This window comes from Mytilus californianus, unplaced genomic scaffold, assembly GCF_021869535.1.
Source record: "Mytilus californianus isolate M0D057914Y unplaced genomic scaffold, xbMytCali1.0.p SCAF_9, whole genome shotgun sequence".
Lineage (NCBI taxonomy): Eukaryota > Metazoa > Mollusca > Bivalvia > Mytilida > Mytilidae > Mytilus > Mytilus californianus.
The window spans coordinates 29,431,124-29,445,980 of record NW_026262745.1 but is presented as its reverse complement, the minus strand read 5'-3'; the positions used below and the strand labels follow the sequence as shown (position 1 = coordinate 29,445,980).

The following is a 14,857-nucleotide window of genomic DNA, read 5'->3' as shown; positions in this document are numbered from 1 at the left end:
ATATTTGAAACTGAATAGGTTAAATGCTTAATTGGCAGTTACTGTAACTAATAAGATTTGTTTTGTTTGTTTGTGATTAACACCACTTGCAGCGACATTTGCTATATCAAGGAGGTAATTATTTTTTGACAGAGGAAGCTGTAGTATATGGAAGGAACCACCAACTTTTTGAAAAAAAAACACTAACTTACAGGATATTCAGCTAGTACATGTAAATAGATCGTGTTGAAAGCAACGAAAAATAAAACAGAGCAACACTGTAAAACCATTTGATAGAAATATTGTCGCTTACCAGATTCTTTATGTTCTTTTATATGCTGACATATATCCATCTATACAAATGTTTCCTTTCTTTCCGTAACAGGTTGTACTTTAAATTACTTAACCCATCATTTTTCCACACTTCATACGAATATCTTAAAAATTTCATCCTGTAATATCAACAACAATAACCTTTTACCAAAAATGAAACAAAACTAAATTCCAATTGTAAGATAAAAGACAAAATTGGGGCTGATGAAACTCTGCATCAAAATAAAATTTGAAATCGTTATACGACACACAAATGTTAATACTAAAAACGGGCTAGTACTTAAAAAAGTGACTTGTATGCTTTACGAAAATTGTGTATGGTGAATTTTGAATGACAATATCTGATAAAATACAGCTGCTATTTTCTTGTAATCAAAAATGAATATTATTAAATACTCAATAACAAAAATTAAGAACCACTAACTAAAATCTATCATTTCAATAGTAATAAAGTACCTACAAATCTTCTATAGTAGCCGAGGGGCCTCGTAGGCTAAGTAGGCTACTGTATCACTAGCTGGTCAACACTGATGTTGTCAGTTTGAATTTTGCACGTGAAAGGTGCTCTAGAATCCAATCTTAATTGACTAGGAATTTCAGTTTTCCTACCGATGGTCGATGGTTCTCTCCTGGCATTTCGGCTTCCTCCACCTATTGACCGCCATGAAATAGCGCAATGGTACTGAAAATGGCGTTGAACACTAATCAATCAATTAATAAATCTAAAGGAGCCGTGAACTTACAAGGAATACTCTATTTGCCTGATTATTGAAACTGATATCAATTCAATAAAAAAGATAACGAAGCCGATGTTCTAAGCAGTGACACTTCATTGAAAAATATAGATTTCTGAAATTTTATTTTTTGCTTATAAAATTAGAACTTGCATAAACTTTTGTTTTGTTAAAACTGATTCTGTTACTAAAGAGTCATTTATTTTGAGTAGCTTGTTACTGTTTGTGGCAACGCCCTCTAAAACAGATTATATCTGGAAAAGATTACATTGTATTGACAAAATCATATTCTTAGTAGGTTTGCAAACAGCCCTTGGTAACATTGTAGTAACATTATGTCCAATGACAGTGATAAATAACTGTTTGTCGAGTATTTAAAATTTTTACAGAAATTTTTATACAAGTAGTTGAAGAAAAGATATCGAAATGCTTTATATCATGTACTGTGTTACAATTCTAGATTCTACTGACGAGGAAAGGTATCACTAGGCCACCAAAAGCTGAATTTTTAGTTCAGTCTAGGTGGCTGAGTGGTCTAGAGCGCTGGACACAATGCAGGCGGTGTTGTCACATTATCCCAATAGCATGAGTTCGAATCCCGGCGAGGGAAGAACAAAAATTTGCTTCCGCAAATTTGCAGATTTAACACTGTTTTGCTGATATTTAGAGTAATTATTTATATATGTGTATATAGTGTCTATAAATAGCAACAATTAACATTCAATCTATCTTGGCGTGGATCAGTTTGAAAATAAACTGATGGAGTTACTAAATTAAATTATATAAATGCCTAAGAATGTAACTTTAACACACAAATGAGTGTTATAAAAATAGTTGTTATATTTTTTATTTATATTCACTCAATATTTCACTAAACAAATTAGCTTCATCGGGCGTGTGCAGCAATCCAGGTAAACATCATATGCTGTAAAGAAATTTTGGCAGCTTATTGTAGATCCCCTTTAAATATATTTTTGCAGCTTATTGTACATTGCGACTATTAAATCAAAACAAATAATTGTGTTAGTTAAATAGTAAGAAGTTCAAGATTTATTCCTTTAGTTTTTGATTAAACTGTTTGTCATCCCTCTCGTTCAGTCCATCAGGTTCAAGAGTACGTAGCCGATGCCTCCAAAATCTCTCTCTCTGTTTTCTACTTTGGGTGTCCCAATTTTGGTTGACTTCTATTATTTGAAAGGTGATATTTTCAAAAGTATATCCTGTTCTTAAGAGGTGTCTCGTAATTGGGCAGTTTCTTCCTTTGGTATAAAATGACTGGTGATTATTAAGTCTGATGTTGAATTTAGTTTCTGTTTCGCCAACATATTTCAGCTTGCAAGTTCCACAAGTAAGAATATAAATACTATTTTCCGTTTTACAATTAGATTTAACATAGATGTTGTATCGCTGCTTTGTTACTGTGAAAGAGTTTACACTTACAATTGCTTCTTCCGCATTGTTTGTAACACCCAATGTTAGAGGTCTCTTGTTTTTTTTACTTTAGATGTAACAAGTATGTCTTTGAGATTTTTGGGTCTGCGATAAGCAATAACAGAAGGTGATGGAAAAATGTATAATACCATCTTATATTAGTATCGTTGTGCAAATCTCTAGACTTATATCATTTTTTTCCTTATCTGCACAGTATCGTCTATTCTAGACGATCCGGTACATAGTAAATTTGCTGGTTGGTCCTTTTTATAGACTTCTATATATATATATATATATATATAGGTTAACTAATACAAAGCCTGTCAAGATATTCTTTGCACATATAAACATGTAGTAAGATCAAAGAAAACTGTTTATAGGTTCAAATTTCACGCCAAACCTATTTTAAAGATATATTGTATAATAAATTTGCTTGAAATTATCTCTGTATCAACTCAGGTCAAATGGTTTGTATGGAAGTATCTGTTTGATGTAGACATTGAAATAATAACCCTTTTATTAATAAATTATAAGACGAACATAGTGGTTACTATATAACCAACTTCTAATGAAGGTCCAATAAAATGAACAAGTTTATATCATCTAACCACAAAGACATAACCTTGATTATTGATCCTCGAAATTAGGTCGAGGTCAAATGAACTCTTTTGAATTTTGACTTTGCAAGGATTCACACCCAATTATAGTCATCCTATTACTCATAAGTAGAAATTCACATGAACAAAAACCTAGACAGTTTTTTAACCAGTCACTGAACCACGAGCATGAGGGCTAGGCTAGGCCAAAGGACATACGAAAGACGGATATTTCGTAACATAAGGCATCTGTTCTGAAATAAAAAGCCTTATATAAATAGTTAACGTCATCGTCGGCGCCATATTTTAATCTCTATATCTTGCAAACTTTCGTCGCATGTGAGACAAAAACAAGGACGAATTCAGACAGAAATATATTGCATTAGAACAGAAAATTGCCAACCTAATTCACTGCGAGACTTCATGAAATGGAAATACGAATACTAAAACTCCCGGCTAAAAATTGATGTCCTAATTCAATTCAGTCACAGACCAACGAGGTCGCGGTTGTGTTCTAGTGATAATTGAAATTATGTTTTACAATCTTGTCCACATAAATACATGAATTACTGTCAGTAGTTTTCATAACTTGCTACCAGAACGCTGTTATTCATAGATTTACTTCAACAAAATTTAGATGGATAATAAAAGTTTACAAAACCTAAAATAAACCAGTTTTATCATACTTTTTAATACAATCGTTTGTTTAAAAAAATGTAAAAGGACTTTTTAAGTTTAGTTGAGAACATGATAATATAGTATTATACTATTTGATAATTAGTGTTAAATGTAAAAACAGAGGAGCGAACATCCCTAAGTGCTCTTCCTGTATTCTTTGTACGTTATTTTGTGGGTTTTTTTTTGTTAGACGACAGAAGCACATATGGGTGAGGGTTAACAGTTGAAAAAGACAGTTATTCATTATTTCAGAAATACCTATCAATGTTCCTTTCAGCAGGTTTGTGGTAAATACTACCACAAATGCCAAAATCTTCAAACGGCCGTATCAATTCATATTTGTTGAATTCTATCCTAAAACGATAATAAATATCTTCATAAAAAAGACTTTTGTTCTTCGTCTTCAATGTTATAACAACAATTGTCTACATAAAATGACAAAAACATCATTATTTTATATAGATTAGTCTGATGTAAACATAAAATGTAAAGGATAGGAAAATACTATTTATTGATCATTTGAGTTTCATTAGATCGGTACTTTTAACCTTTTGCCTTTTAGTAAATTTTTTGTGCTCCGTTCCGATATGATGAGGCAATCCCTTTCAACTATTTTTTGCAGTTTGTTCTTCTTATGTGATGAAACACCACTGTCCAAAATTAAAGGAAGTGGTTTTGAGCGAAAGCCAACACATTTAATCCTACCCGATTGTTGTCTGTCATGGTATTTTTTCGTTCATCTTTAAACAATAATCACGCTGTTAGTTTTCTCCTTTGACAGGTACCACATGTAGAGCAGGATTTGCTTACCCATCCGAGATGAGATCACCCCCAGTTTTGGTGGGGTTCGTGTTACTTAGTCTTTAGTTTTCTATGTTGTGTTTTGTGTACTGTTGTTTGTCTGTTCGTCTTTTCTTTTTTAGCCATGGCGTTGTCAGTTTATTTTTGACTTATGAGTTTGATTGTCCATTTGGTACCTTTACCCTCTCTTTTAAATTAGTTCATATTTTGTGATATCAAAGATTTAAATATCTTATTATACGGTGTTTGTTTTTATCATTGTTGACGACTGCACGGCGAGCTATAGATTCGTTGATCAATTTTCTTTGATATCTGGTGGACAGTTGTCTCCATTTCAATGATAACACATTACCTTATTTCTCGATAAAACGCATTTGCCCCAAATGTGACTACATGTACAGAGATTCGCATTTCACAACCATCAAGTAAGTCGTAAGTCGGTATGAGGAGAACAACATCATAATTATTTCGAAACAAAAGGGACGTAGCTTAATTACACAAGTAGCTTGACCTAATACAGGAAATGTTTTCCTCAAATAAAATTTTATTGCATTGCAATATGTTTTCAAAGATGATTAAAAACGATAGGAGCGTATACATTGATTAAAAAGTTGGGGAAAACCAATCGTGGTTTTTTTTTATGGTATATCATTCAGCTTTATCGCACGATGATAATTGATTATTCCTTGAATTTATAATATATAACAAATCTCAGAAATAACACTTAATATAGTTCTGATCGAGAGTTTTTGCAATGTTAGGTTAATGAAAAAGATTTGGCAAAACTAATAAAGAGCTGCGCCATGAGCGCATGATACGCCCGTCAGTTTTTTAAAGAATAAACATCCATAACTCCTCAATGTCATATCAGATATTTCTAAAAAACTAAAGGGAGGTTAATTTAATAGATATAAAGCAGTCACAAAAGTTTCATGAAAACTGCTCAAAGCACTTTTGAGTTATTGTTCGAAAACTGGAAATCCCCCCTTTTTTATGAATAAAATCACATAACTCGGAAACGTAAATCTAAAATTTATAAAAATCGAATGGGAGCTTACGTCAATAGATATAAACAATTCACCAAAGTTTCACGAAAACTGCTCAAAGCATTTTTGAGATATTGTCCGAAAACTGGAAAATCCCCCTTTTTTAATGAATAAAAGCAATAGATATAAACAATTCCCCAAAGTTTCATGCAAATTGGTTTTTAACGTTTTTGAGTTATTGTCCGACATGTTGACGACGGACAGACGGACGGACGGACGGATGGAGGGACGGACAACGGCATACCATAATACGTCCCGTAAACGGGCGTATAAAAAGGAACCATTTATTATTTATCACTAAGTATACAAGTAAATACCTAACTTCATCGTGCACATAGAATGCTTAGGGAAAATACTGAATGAATATTCCTAAGAAAGTACATTTTTACGAAATTTTATCACTAATGATAAAGGTTTATTTCCACACTCAGGAATTTAATTTAAAGAATAGTATTTCTCACAAAGTTTTTCTGTTTTTTCTGGTTATGCTGTTTACAATCTAGAAAATTCATAACTTGTCCTTCTTACACAAAATGATAAGCGCTTTGGTTTAATAGTTTTATTGATAAAGAATATTGTTATGATGTTGCTATTTATTCACTTCATCTTGTTTTTATTTATGTGAATATCAATTTGCAGATTTACAATACGTAGTACTGCTAAAATAGTTTTTTATTTTTCTATATAGTTTTTCTTAGTGATTCAAAAATATTATAGAATTGAGAATGGAAACGGGAAATGTGTCAAAGAGACCCGACCAAAGAGCAGAAAATAGCCCAAAGCTATCAATGGGTCTTGAACGCAGCGAGAAAATTCCGCACTGGGAGGCGAGCTTCAACTGGCCCGTAAACAATAATGTAAACTAGTTCAGTGAAATGGACGCCACTCTAAACTCCAAAACAAAAATGAACCAACATTAAAAACAAATACAAAAGACTAACAAAGGCTAGATGTTGAAAACTTACTTATTGTAACTACAAAAAGTATTAGTTAAAGTTCATTGTTTATCAAAATATTACTCTTCGAATTTTTAAATAGAAAAGAATGGTTGCTTAAAGGGAATTTTTACCTTCTATACAAGTCATCATCTTCTCCTCCCCATCCGAAGAACTGATTGGAATATCCGTTTATTCCTTCGAACTGTTTTTTGGAAAAGGTAATTATTCCACCTGCCAAGTTTTCATATAGTAAACTGAAACAATTCAAAGATAAAAATATACTACGGTAATTACATAATAAATATATATTTCTCAGCTCGAGATAATTGAATTTATTAGTCTTAAAATTTTATGCGTTTCAAATATATTAAAATTGTCAGTCGGAATTTGAGTGATATCAGATAACATGATATGTACAAGAATTTTCCCGAGATCGTTGTTACTTAATATCAATTCAATTCAATTCAATTCAAATCTTTATCGTCATTACACCATACATTTAAAGCATGTGACACAATATAACAAAATAAAAATAAACATTATTAACAAGATCATTAATATACATAATGAAAGTAAATATTTCAAGAGTCTCCTATCCTCAGTTCTATAGACTGTTTTAAAAAGGATCCGAGCTTATTTACCTGAATGCGTGATCTTGTGTTAAGTGTATATGCAATTTTATCTATATCATTTAAATCTGTAAAGTGCATATTCTTATTTATCAAAAAATCAAAATAAACTGATCTAATAGTGAGTTTGCTGTTATCCTTTATATCTGATATTTTATCATTTACTAGCTTTTCATAAAAATCTTCAATTTTAATTTTATTTGTTCTCTTATAGCTTTAGTTATCTTATGAGAGGAATATTTCTTCAATGTGTTCAAATCCATACATGTTTCTTCTAACACATGTTTTACATATGAATACCAAAAATAAATTCCCAAAGAGTCCAGGTTTTCAGACAAAACAAAGGATTCTTTCAGAAAATGATTAATGTCATCAGAATAAAATCTGATAAGATACAATATAGATTATAATTTAATACAAGACTGTAGGTGTAACTTTTCTAACGGTGTTTTATCAATGATATAAAAAGGGTCCAGTTGTTTTCCTGAATTGTTTTCTCTTTTTTTTGGCTCTAAAATATGTTATATAGGAATCCCAAAAAATTACTTCTGAATTATATAAAGCTATAGGTTAACTAATGAACCAAAGAGATTAATAAATCGGTGGTTGTCGTTGGTTGCTGCCTGCTCTATTTGATTTTCATAGATTGTTTTCACATAAATCAGGTCTTTGGTTTTTATAGCCTACTATGTGGTATGGGTTTTGCGCATTGTGGATGGCTGCATAGTGTTCTATAGTTATTCAAATAATTGTCCATTGGTCTCAAGGGAATAGTTGTCTCATTTAAATTCATTCTGCACCCCTCTAATTATATAATTAAATTGATTACGAATAACTATTCCCCAAACATCATGAAAAACTTACCGGTATCCGAATTGCTCTACTTTAACTGACATGTGAATTGGATTGTCAGAACACATGTAGAAGTTTCTATCATCTTCGGGTAAAACATCAACGTCGTGAAATACTATACAGTCATATTCCATGTCAGACATTGCCTCTTTGAATCCAACATTTGCCATCATACCTTTGTTAAATGGCACACCGGATTTCTAAAATATTTGTTATATTGAAAGATATTTCAAGAAGCATTGAAAACACGTTATAGTGTTAATTTGCCATCGTATATAGATTTTATGGCAACACTGACAACACTAAATTGGGCCTCTCTTCAAAATCATATATAAAACTACTGTAAAATATTCCGAAGAGATAATCTATAATAACGACAGAATCATTAGTTTTTACTTAAGCAATTATTATGCATATGCGAAGCCATGAGTGTATATACAAATTATGACGAGGGAGATTAAACAGCGAAACCTGCAAAGCTAATAAAAAATGCCTAATTGATCCTGCGATTCCTCAGTCATTTTGCAGGACCCTATTTCCACAGAAGGAATATGTCAATAGCGGTGTTAGTCACAGATTTACGATTATCTATGTTGAAGTCAACATATTCATACGAATTTTAAAGACCGTAATAACATGATGGTTAAATAATTCATAAAAGCAGCTGATACATTGTAAAGTGTTGGGTTTAGTCATTTTTGCAAATGAGAATTATAAACACGGACTTTGGTTAAAGATTGGTGACTACTGACTAATTAAAAGTCAGCGATAGGACAGCTTAAGTCATTGCCTAAATACCAAAAAAATTTAAATTGAGTTATAAAATATTAAGAAAAGTGATTATTAAGATAGGAAATTGAGTTTTTATCTCATCATCTGAACTTATTACATCGACGGTCAATTGATCTATTCAGAACATGTTTTATGCAGCAGCAGCAGCATCTGTTTCTTCCAGTTGATAAGATATTCCGTGGCCTGAATTTATTATCTTGATTTACGTAAGCTTGATAGAAAGCTTTCAAGGCAGCCATTCAATTCGAAAAAGATGTTCGTAATAGACAAAAAAATATCAAGTCATCTCTTTGAATGTTTAACTGCCACCATGCTCATCTGTTTGATAGATGAACACATATATGTTCAACTGGTCGCAGGCAAAATTTTGCTACCTCTTTTTCTTCAAAATATTTATCATCTAATAACACATGAGTTCAACCTTGTGTTTTTGTGGGTTAACATATAAGTTTATTTAAAGTTGTTATGTGGAATGTTGATTGCCTGTGACTTTATTTGATGTTGATGTCTGTTTTTCTATATGATAATTGGGTTGTTAATTCTTCCATGGTATCCCCTTCTTTTTTCAATTATGGATAATGATAACATTTGAATGAATAAATTCTTTTATAAGTATTGATATAGATGGTCTTATTTGTTTATTTGTTCCTAGCAGTTTATCTTACAGGATAAATCATTTTGTTTATAATATAATAGAGAATGGAAACGGTGAAGGCGTGAACGAGACAACAACCAGACCAAAGAGTTGAAAACAAGGCCACCGATGGGTCTTCAACACAGCGAGAAAATCCCCCATCCGGAGGCTTGCATCAGCTGGCCCCTAAACAATAATGTATACTTGTTCAGTGAAAATAGACGTCATACTAAACTCCGAAACATATAAATGAACCAAAATTAAAAAAACATACAAGACAAACAAAGGCCAGAGGTTCCTAACTTAGGACAGGCGTAAAAATGCGGCGGGGTTAAACCTGTTTTGAGATCTCAACCTTACCCCTATACCTCTAGCCAACGTTTAATTAACAAACACACAGAAATATGCACAGTAAAATTCGGTTTAAAAGATGTCTGTGTCCGATGTTAGAATAGGTAACAAAAGAAGCTAAGCAAATTGACAATAATCAACATAAATTAACAAAGGATTAATAGCAGTTACTGACATTCACATAATAATCAACATAAATTAACAATGGACTACTAGCAGTTACTGACATGCCAGCTCCAGACTTCTATTAAACTGATTGAAAGATACTGTCTTCATCATATGAAAATCAAGCAAAGACCCTATGAGTGAATCAATATTAATTCCAAAAATGCTTGACTTGACAACAGTATCGTAAGTATATCCCTTCTGAATAAGTCTATTTAAAAGGTTTGGTTAGCTTTTGAGGTGAATAACGACATTTTTGTGCTTTGTATAGAATATTACCAATATTAAAGATGGGATGTGAAATACCTGAACGTATAAGATATCTGCATGTTGATTTACATTTACGAATGATGTACTTGTACCGATGATAAAAAAATGTAAATGATTTGACAAGTTTGTGATATCAAAAAACCCTGGTGTAATAATTTTTCAGTAATACAGATATTTCTTTCGTTAAAATCAAATACGTTGTTACATACACGAGCGAATCGAACAAGTTAAAATATGTAAACACCACATGTTGGTGCCAACTGAACGTCACCATCTAAAATTGGATAATTAACAATAGGAAATGAAAAATCATCTCTTTTATTGTAAAATTTAGTGCTAAGCTTTCCGTTAAAAATATATATATCAATATCCAGGAAAGGGCAGTGTTCATTGCTAGTATTAGGTTTATTTAAAGTCAGTTCAGCTGGATAAATCTCTTAAGTGTACATACTAAAGTCGTCATTATTGAGGGCTAATGTATCATCCAAATATCTAAAAGTATTATTAAATTTTTGTATCAGAATTTATTTGAATGGGTCTTTGCTGATTTTAGTCATAACTTGTAGCTCGTAACAATACAGAAACAAGTCCACAATAAGTGGTTCACAGTTAGTCACAATTGGAATTCCGATAACTTGACGATATACGGAATCTCCATACAGAACAAAAATGTTATCTTATAAAAATTCAAGGGCAGTTATCGTATCAAAGCAGGTTCAATTCTTTTGTTTGTTGTTACTAAAAAATGACCTAAAAAAGATTGAACATATATATTCGTGTTCCGACTTTTTTAATGCCCATTTAATTAGGTATGTGATTTTTTTTTATTGAGATTATGAGGCAAAGTGGTATATAAGGTAGAAAAATCAAAACTTTGAAGAGATTCGTACTCACCAATATGAGCATGCAATTTATCAAGTACTTCCAACGAATTTTTGACACTCCAAAAGAAATTAATTCCACTATTTTCAAAGGCCTTAGTTGAACAATTCATTACTAGGTTTTTAATTGTACCAAGTGTAATAGTAAGTAGAATATACAGTTTAGTGGTGGAACAATGGCTTGAAATAAATATATGTGTGTAAGGTGTTTTGTGCAGCGTCGGAAGCCAATACATAGTTTGAACTTTCATGCTATACGGTTCTGCTTGTTAAAAGGTAGCGAAAAGTTTATGTTTGTTACAGATGTCATGTTCCGAAAATTGAGTCAGTTCGAATGTTGATGAATTTGTGATTTCCTTTTGCAGAACCTCAATATAAAATTTACGTCAAACGAATGTTACCTGCTCAATTACATATATTACAAATTCTAGTTGTTGTCGCTTTATTTTAGGTATCATATTATTCAAAAAGACTTGGAGTTGTTTTTGTCTGTCCCTGTATGGTACAATAATGGCTATTTTTTGTACAGGTGTACAGTTGGGTGGTCTATAATGTCCATCTTCCATGAAGGAATAAATACTGTTCAAAATATTCATGTTCAAAACAGATCTATTTAGTGGCATATATCCATCTGAAAGAGTTTAAAAACAATACCAATAAGACGAATATAAAGTTTATTGTTAATCATGTGCATATGTTGTAAATGGAATATCCGTATTATAACAACTATAGTGAGCTGTTCTAGCAAACCCGCTGAACTAATAAATGATATGAACTCAAGACATTTACACATAAAGTAAGCTTATATAATGAAAATAGTATTGATAAATTTCGTGCGACTGAACAACTTTTCTGAATTTACCTTCATCTGGATCGCTCAAACCGAAAGTCAGTAATATATACATATCGTAGAAATATCGTTGCATATGTTATTATGCATCCACATTTTAATAACAATATTTGTTTAAATGATGTTAGTCATTTTGATTTCCAATTCCAATCGCATGATTTGTTTTCCCGCTGATTGTGGTATCAGGAAAGGATAATGTGCTATAGATAGATATAAGACGATGTGGTACGAGTACGGTACGAGTGCCAATGCGACAAGTCTCCATTCAAGTCGCCAATTTTAAAAGTAAACCATTATAGGTCAAAATAAGGCCTTCAACACGGAGCCTTGGCTCACACCGAACAGCAAGCTATAAAGGGTCCCGCAAATGCTATACAGACCATTTTTTTGCAATTTGACGTTATCGTCACAACTAACATGTATTCATAGGCTGGCTAAATGTGGTTTATTATCCAACATTAAAGCCCTAATGGTAATCTTTAGATATGCATTTTGGTTCACTATAATATTGCGTGTATGTCTCACCGACAGAATACAGAAAGAAAAAAACACAGCACACATAAAACGTTTACTTACACACAGAAAAGGCAAAAAAGTACAGCATATAAGATAACAAAAAGTGGAAATTATGGACTTATTGTATCAATTTTATACTTACAGAGGCTTTCTGGTGGTAATGAACAAACATCATTAATCCTGGTTTTCAAAATACGGTAAAGTATGTACGCTGTGCTATGTTTGTCATTGTTCGAACAAGCTAAATTTAAATTATTCAGAATAAATGAAATATTTTTGTTATTCCACCAATGTATTTCGTGCGATACTACTGATATGTCAACTAAGTACAAAACAACACCAGTTATAAAGAACAATGTCAACCACCCTCGACGGCTTTGAGATTTTATGTAAATTTTGATACCTAGTCTCTGAAACGAATGTAAAAAGAGCATTAAATTTGAAATAGTTCAACTTTCAACCATACGATGGAAAACAATTCGAGAAATAAAGTCTCTATTGTCTTAGCTTAAAATTTGATTTGGTTTTTCTACTGTTTTGATCCGCGTGCCACTGATGAGCCTTTCATGAAGATGAAACGCGCATCTGATAAATCAAATTATAAGCCTGGTAAGCTTTGGTGAGTTTTTAAAAGATTTGAAAAACTCAGTCATAAAATAGTCGCAACTATATTCCAAGTCCTAGTAGAGGGATTTTAGTTTTACCTGAGATAAAGTAACAAAAAATAGATTTCATCGTTAAAATAAACAGACTGTACAAAGCATATACAATGGATACGGGTTTGTTTAAAAGATACCCTGTGACGTCTTTTCAAAATTACAGTTCTTTCGTTAATTACACCATATTATCGGTGAGTAGAAATAACCATTTAAAAATCTTGAATAATGCACAAGAAACAACAATTAATCAGAAATATAAACAGATAAATTGATTTCAATTCAATTCAATGATTGAAATTATGACAAAATATTAAAACAAATTAATCGCACGAACTTTCAGTATATTGTACAGAAATAAAAGTTTGAGTGCATATGGATTCGTAATTTACCGAATTAGGCATATTGAACTAATTTTGAATTGCATATACAAATGTATGTTACATGTGTTAGTTGATTAATCAGGAGAAACAAATTCGAGCCACACAATGTTTTACACTCCTGGTTATATGCAAATTTGCATTTGTAAAGAAATATATGAAAGCAGATGACATTAACCCTAAATAAGTAAAATAGGCAAGCAATTAAACAATTAAAAGAATTCCATCCTCTTTGCAAACGTATCAAAAATATCACACTAAATAAGAAAAAGGAAAGAGGAAAGAAACTTCAAATATTTATCCCAAAAGTTATTTCTCAATTCATCCACGAAACCTGGCTTCAACCAACTTACATGATACGAGATTCGTTTTTGTATATATATAAACGCTTTACCCCTATTCGCCAATTGTAACGGTGTGTTACATATTTAAAAAGTAATTGAATGATGTTCTAAAAAATTATGCTGGCAATTTGAATTAGAATGAAACTTTAAATACTAACCACTAGCTATTCAAATATAAACATGGAATCTGTAAAAATCACACTATAATCATAATGTTAGCTCATTTAGATATAAATATTCTAAATTTAAGTTATTAGCAACCGAAAGGTTTCGTCGATGCGCTGCATATTAGTAATACATTACAGACTGCAAGGAGGGAGTTCATTTCCCAGTGACGGCGAAAACAAATTAAAGGTAAGTTTTTGAATTAATACAATTTGTGAACAGAAATCAGTAAATCAGCCAATTCAAACTGTATGAAATAAAACGCATGAAGACAACAATTGAATATAATTTATGGTGGTTATTTCAGCCATAAATTGAAGAACCGTTTATTCTAGAAAAAGAAACCACGGCAAATGAAAAGGCTAACGTCATAAAAATGGTTTAACGTTGGTTGATTTAAACAATATTTTATTCAATAGATTAAATCATGCTATACATGATAGTACATTATAAACAATATGATACAGAAACAGGAAACATTGTTAATTTTAATCCGTCTCCACGATAATAACTTGGAATTTTGCTAGAATAAAAAAATTAATTCAGCTTCAAGATTGGCAGCAGTACTAGCCTCAAAATAATGTGCCAATCCGAAGGCAGTAACTACGCCTTGTCATGTTTTTGGTGTTCACTGCAGACCTTTGATAGTTTCAGTTAAGTATTTTATAAACTTTTTAAAAACCTTTATAGGCATCTGCATACTGTTGAACACCATATATTGACCTCTTTCTGTCCTTTTGTTTTACGTTTCGTTATGTTGTGTTTATTTATATACCAAGATAAAATACACTACCTTTAAGGTTTTCATAGACGTCATGACTAGGTACCTTGAAAAC

The 14,857-nt window shown here is 31.7% G+C and overlaps 1 protein-coding gene across 1 annotated transcript in view; it reads right to left on the bottom strand.

Annotated features, from left to right (window-relative positions):
• LOC127715856 (beta-1,4-galactosyltransferase 5-like) overlaps positions 1-11,676 on the bottom strand; it is a 79,224-nt gene extending 67,548 nt beyond the window's left edge. Inside the window, exons 1-3 of the mRNA XM_052221982.1 lie at positions 11,512-11,676; positions 8,030-8,217; positions 6,668-6,790 (exon numbers count right to left, since the gene is read on the bottom strand). Coding sequence (XP_052077942.1) covers positions 6,668-6,790; positions 8,030-8,217; positions 11,512-11,676 — 476 coding nt within the window. The remainder of the gene's footprint in view (positions 1-6,667; positions 6,791-8,029; positions 8,218-11,511) is intronic.
• Between the last annotated feature and the right edge of the window lie 3,181 nt (positions 11,677-14,857).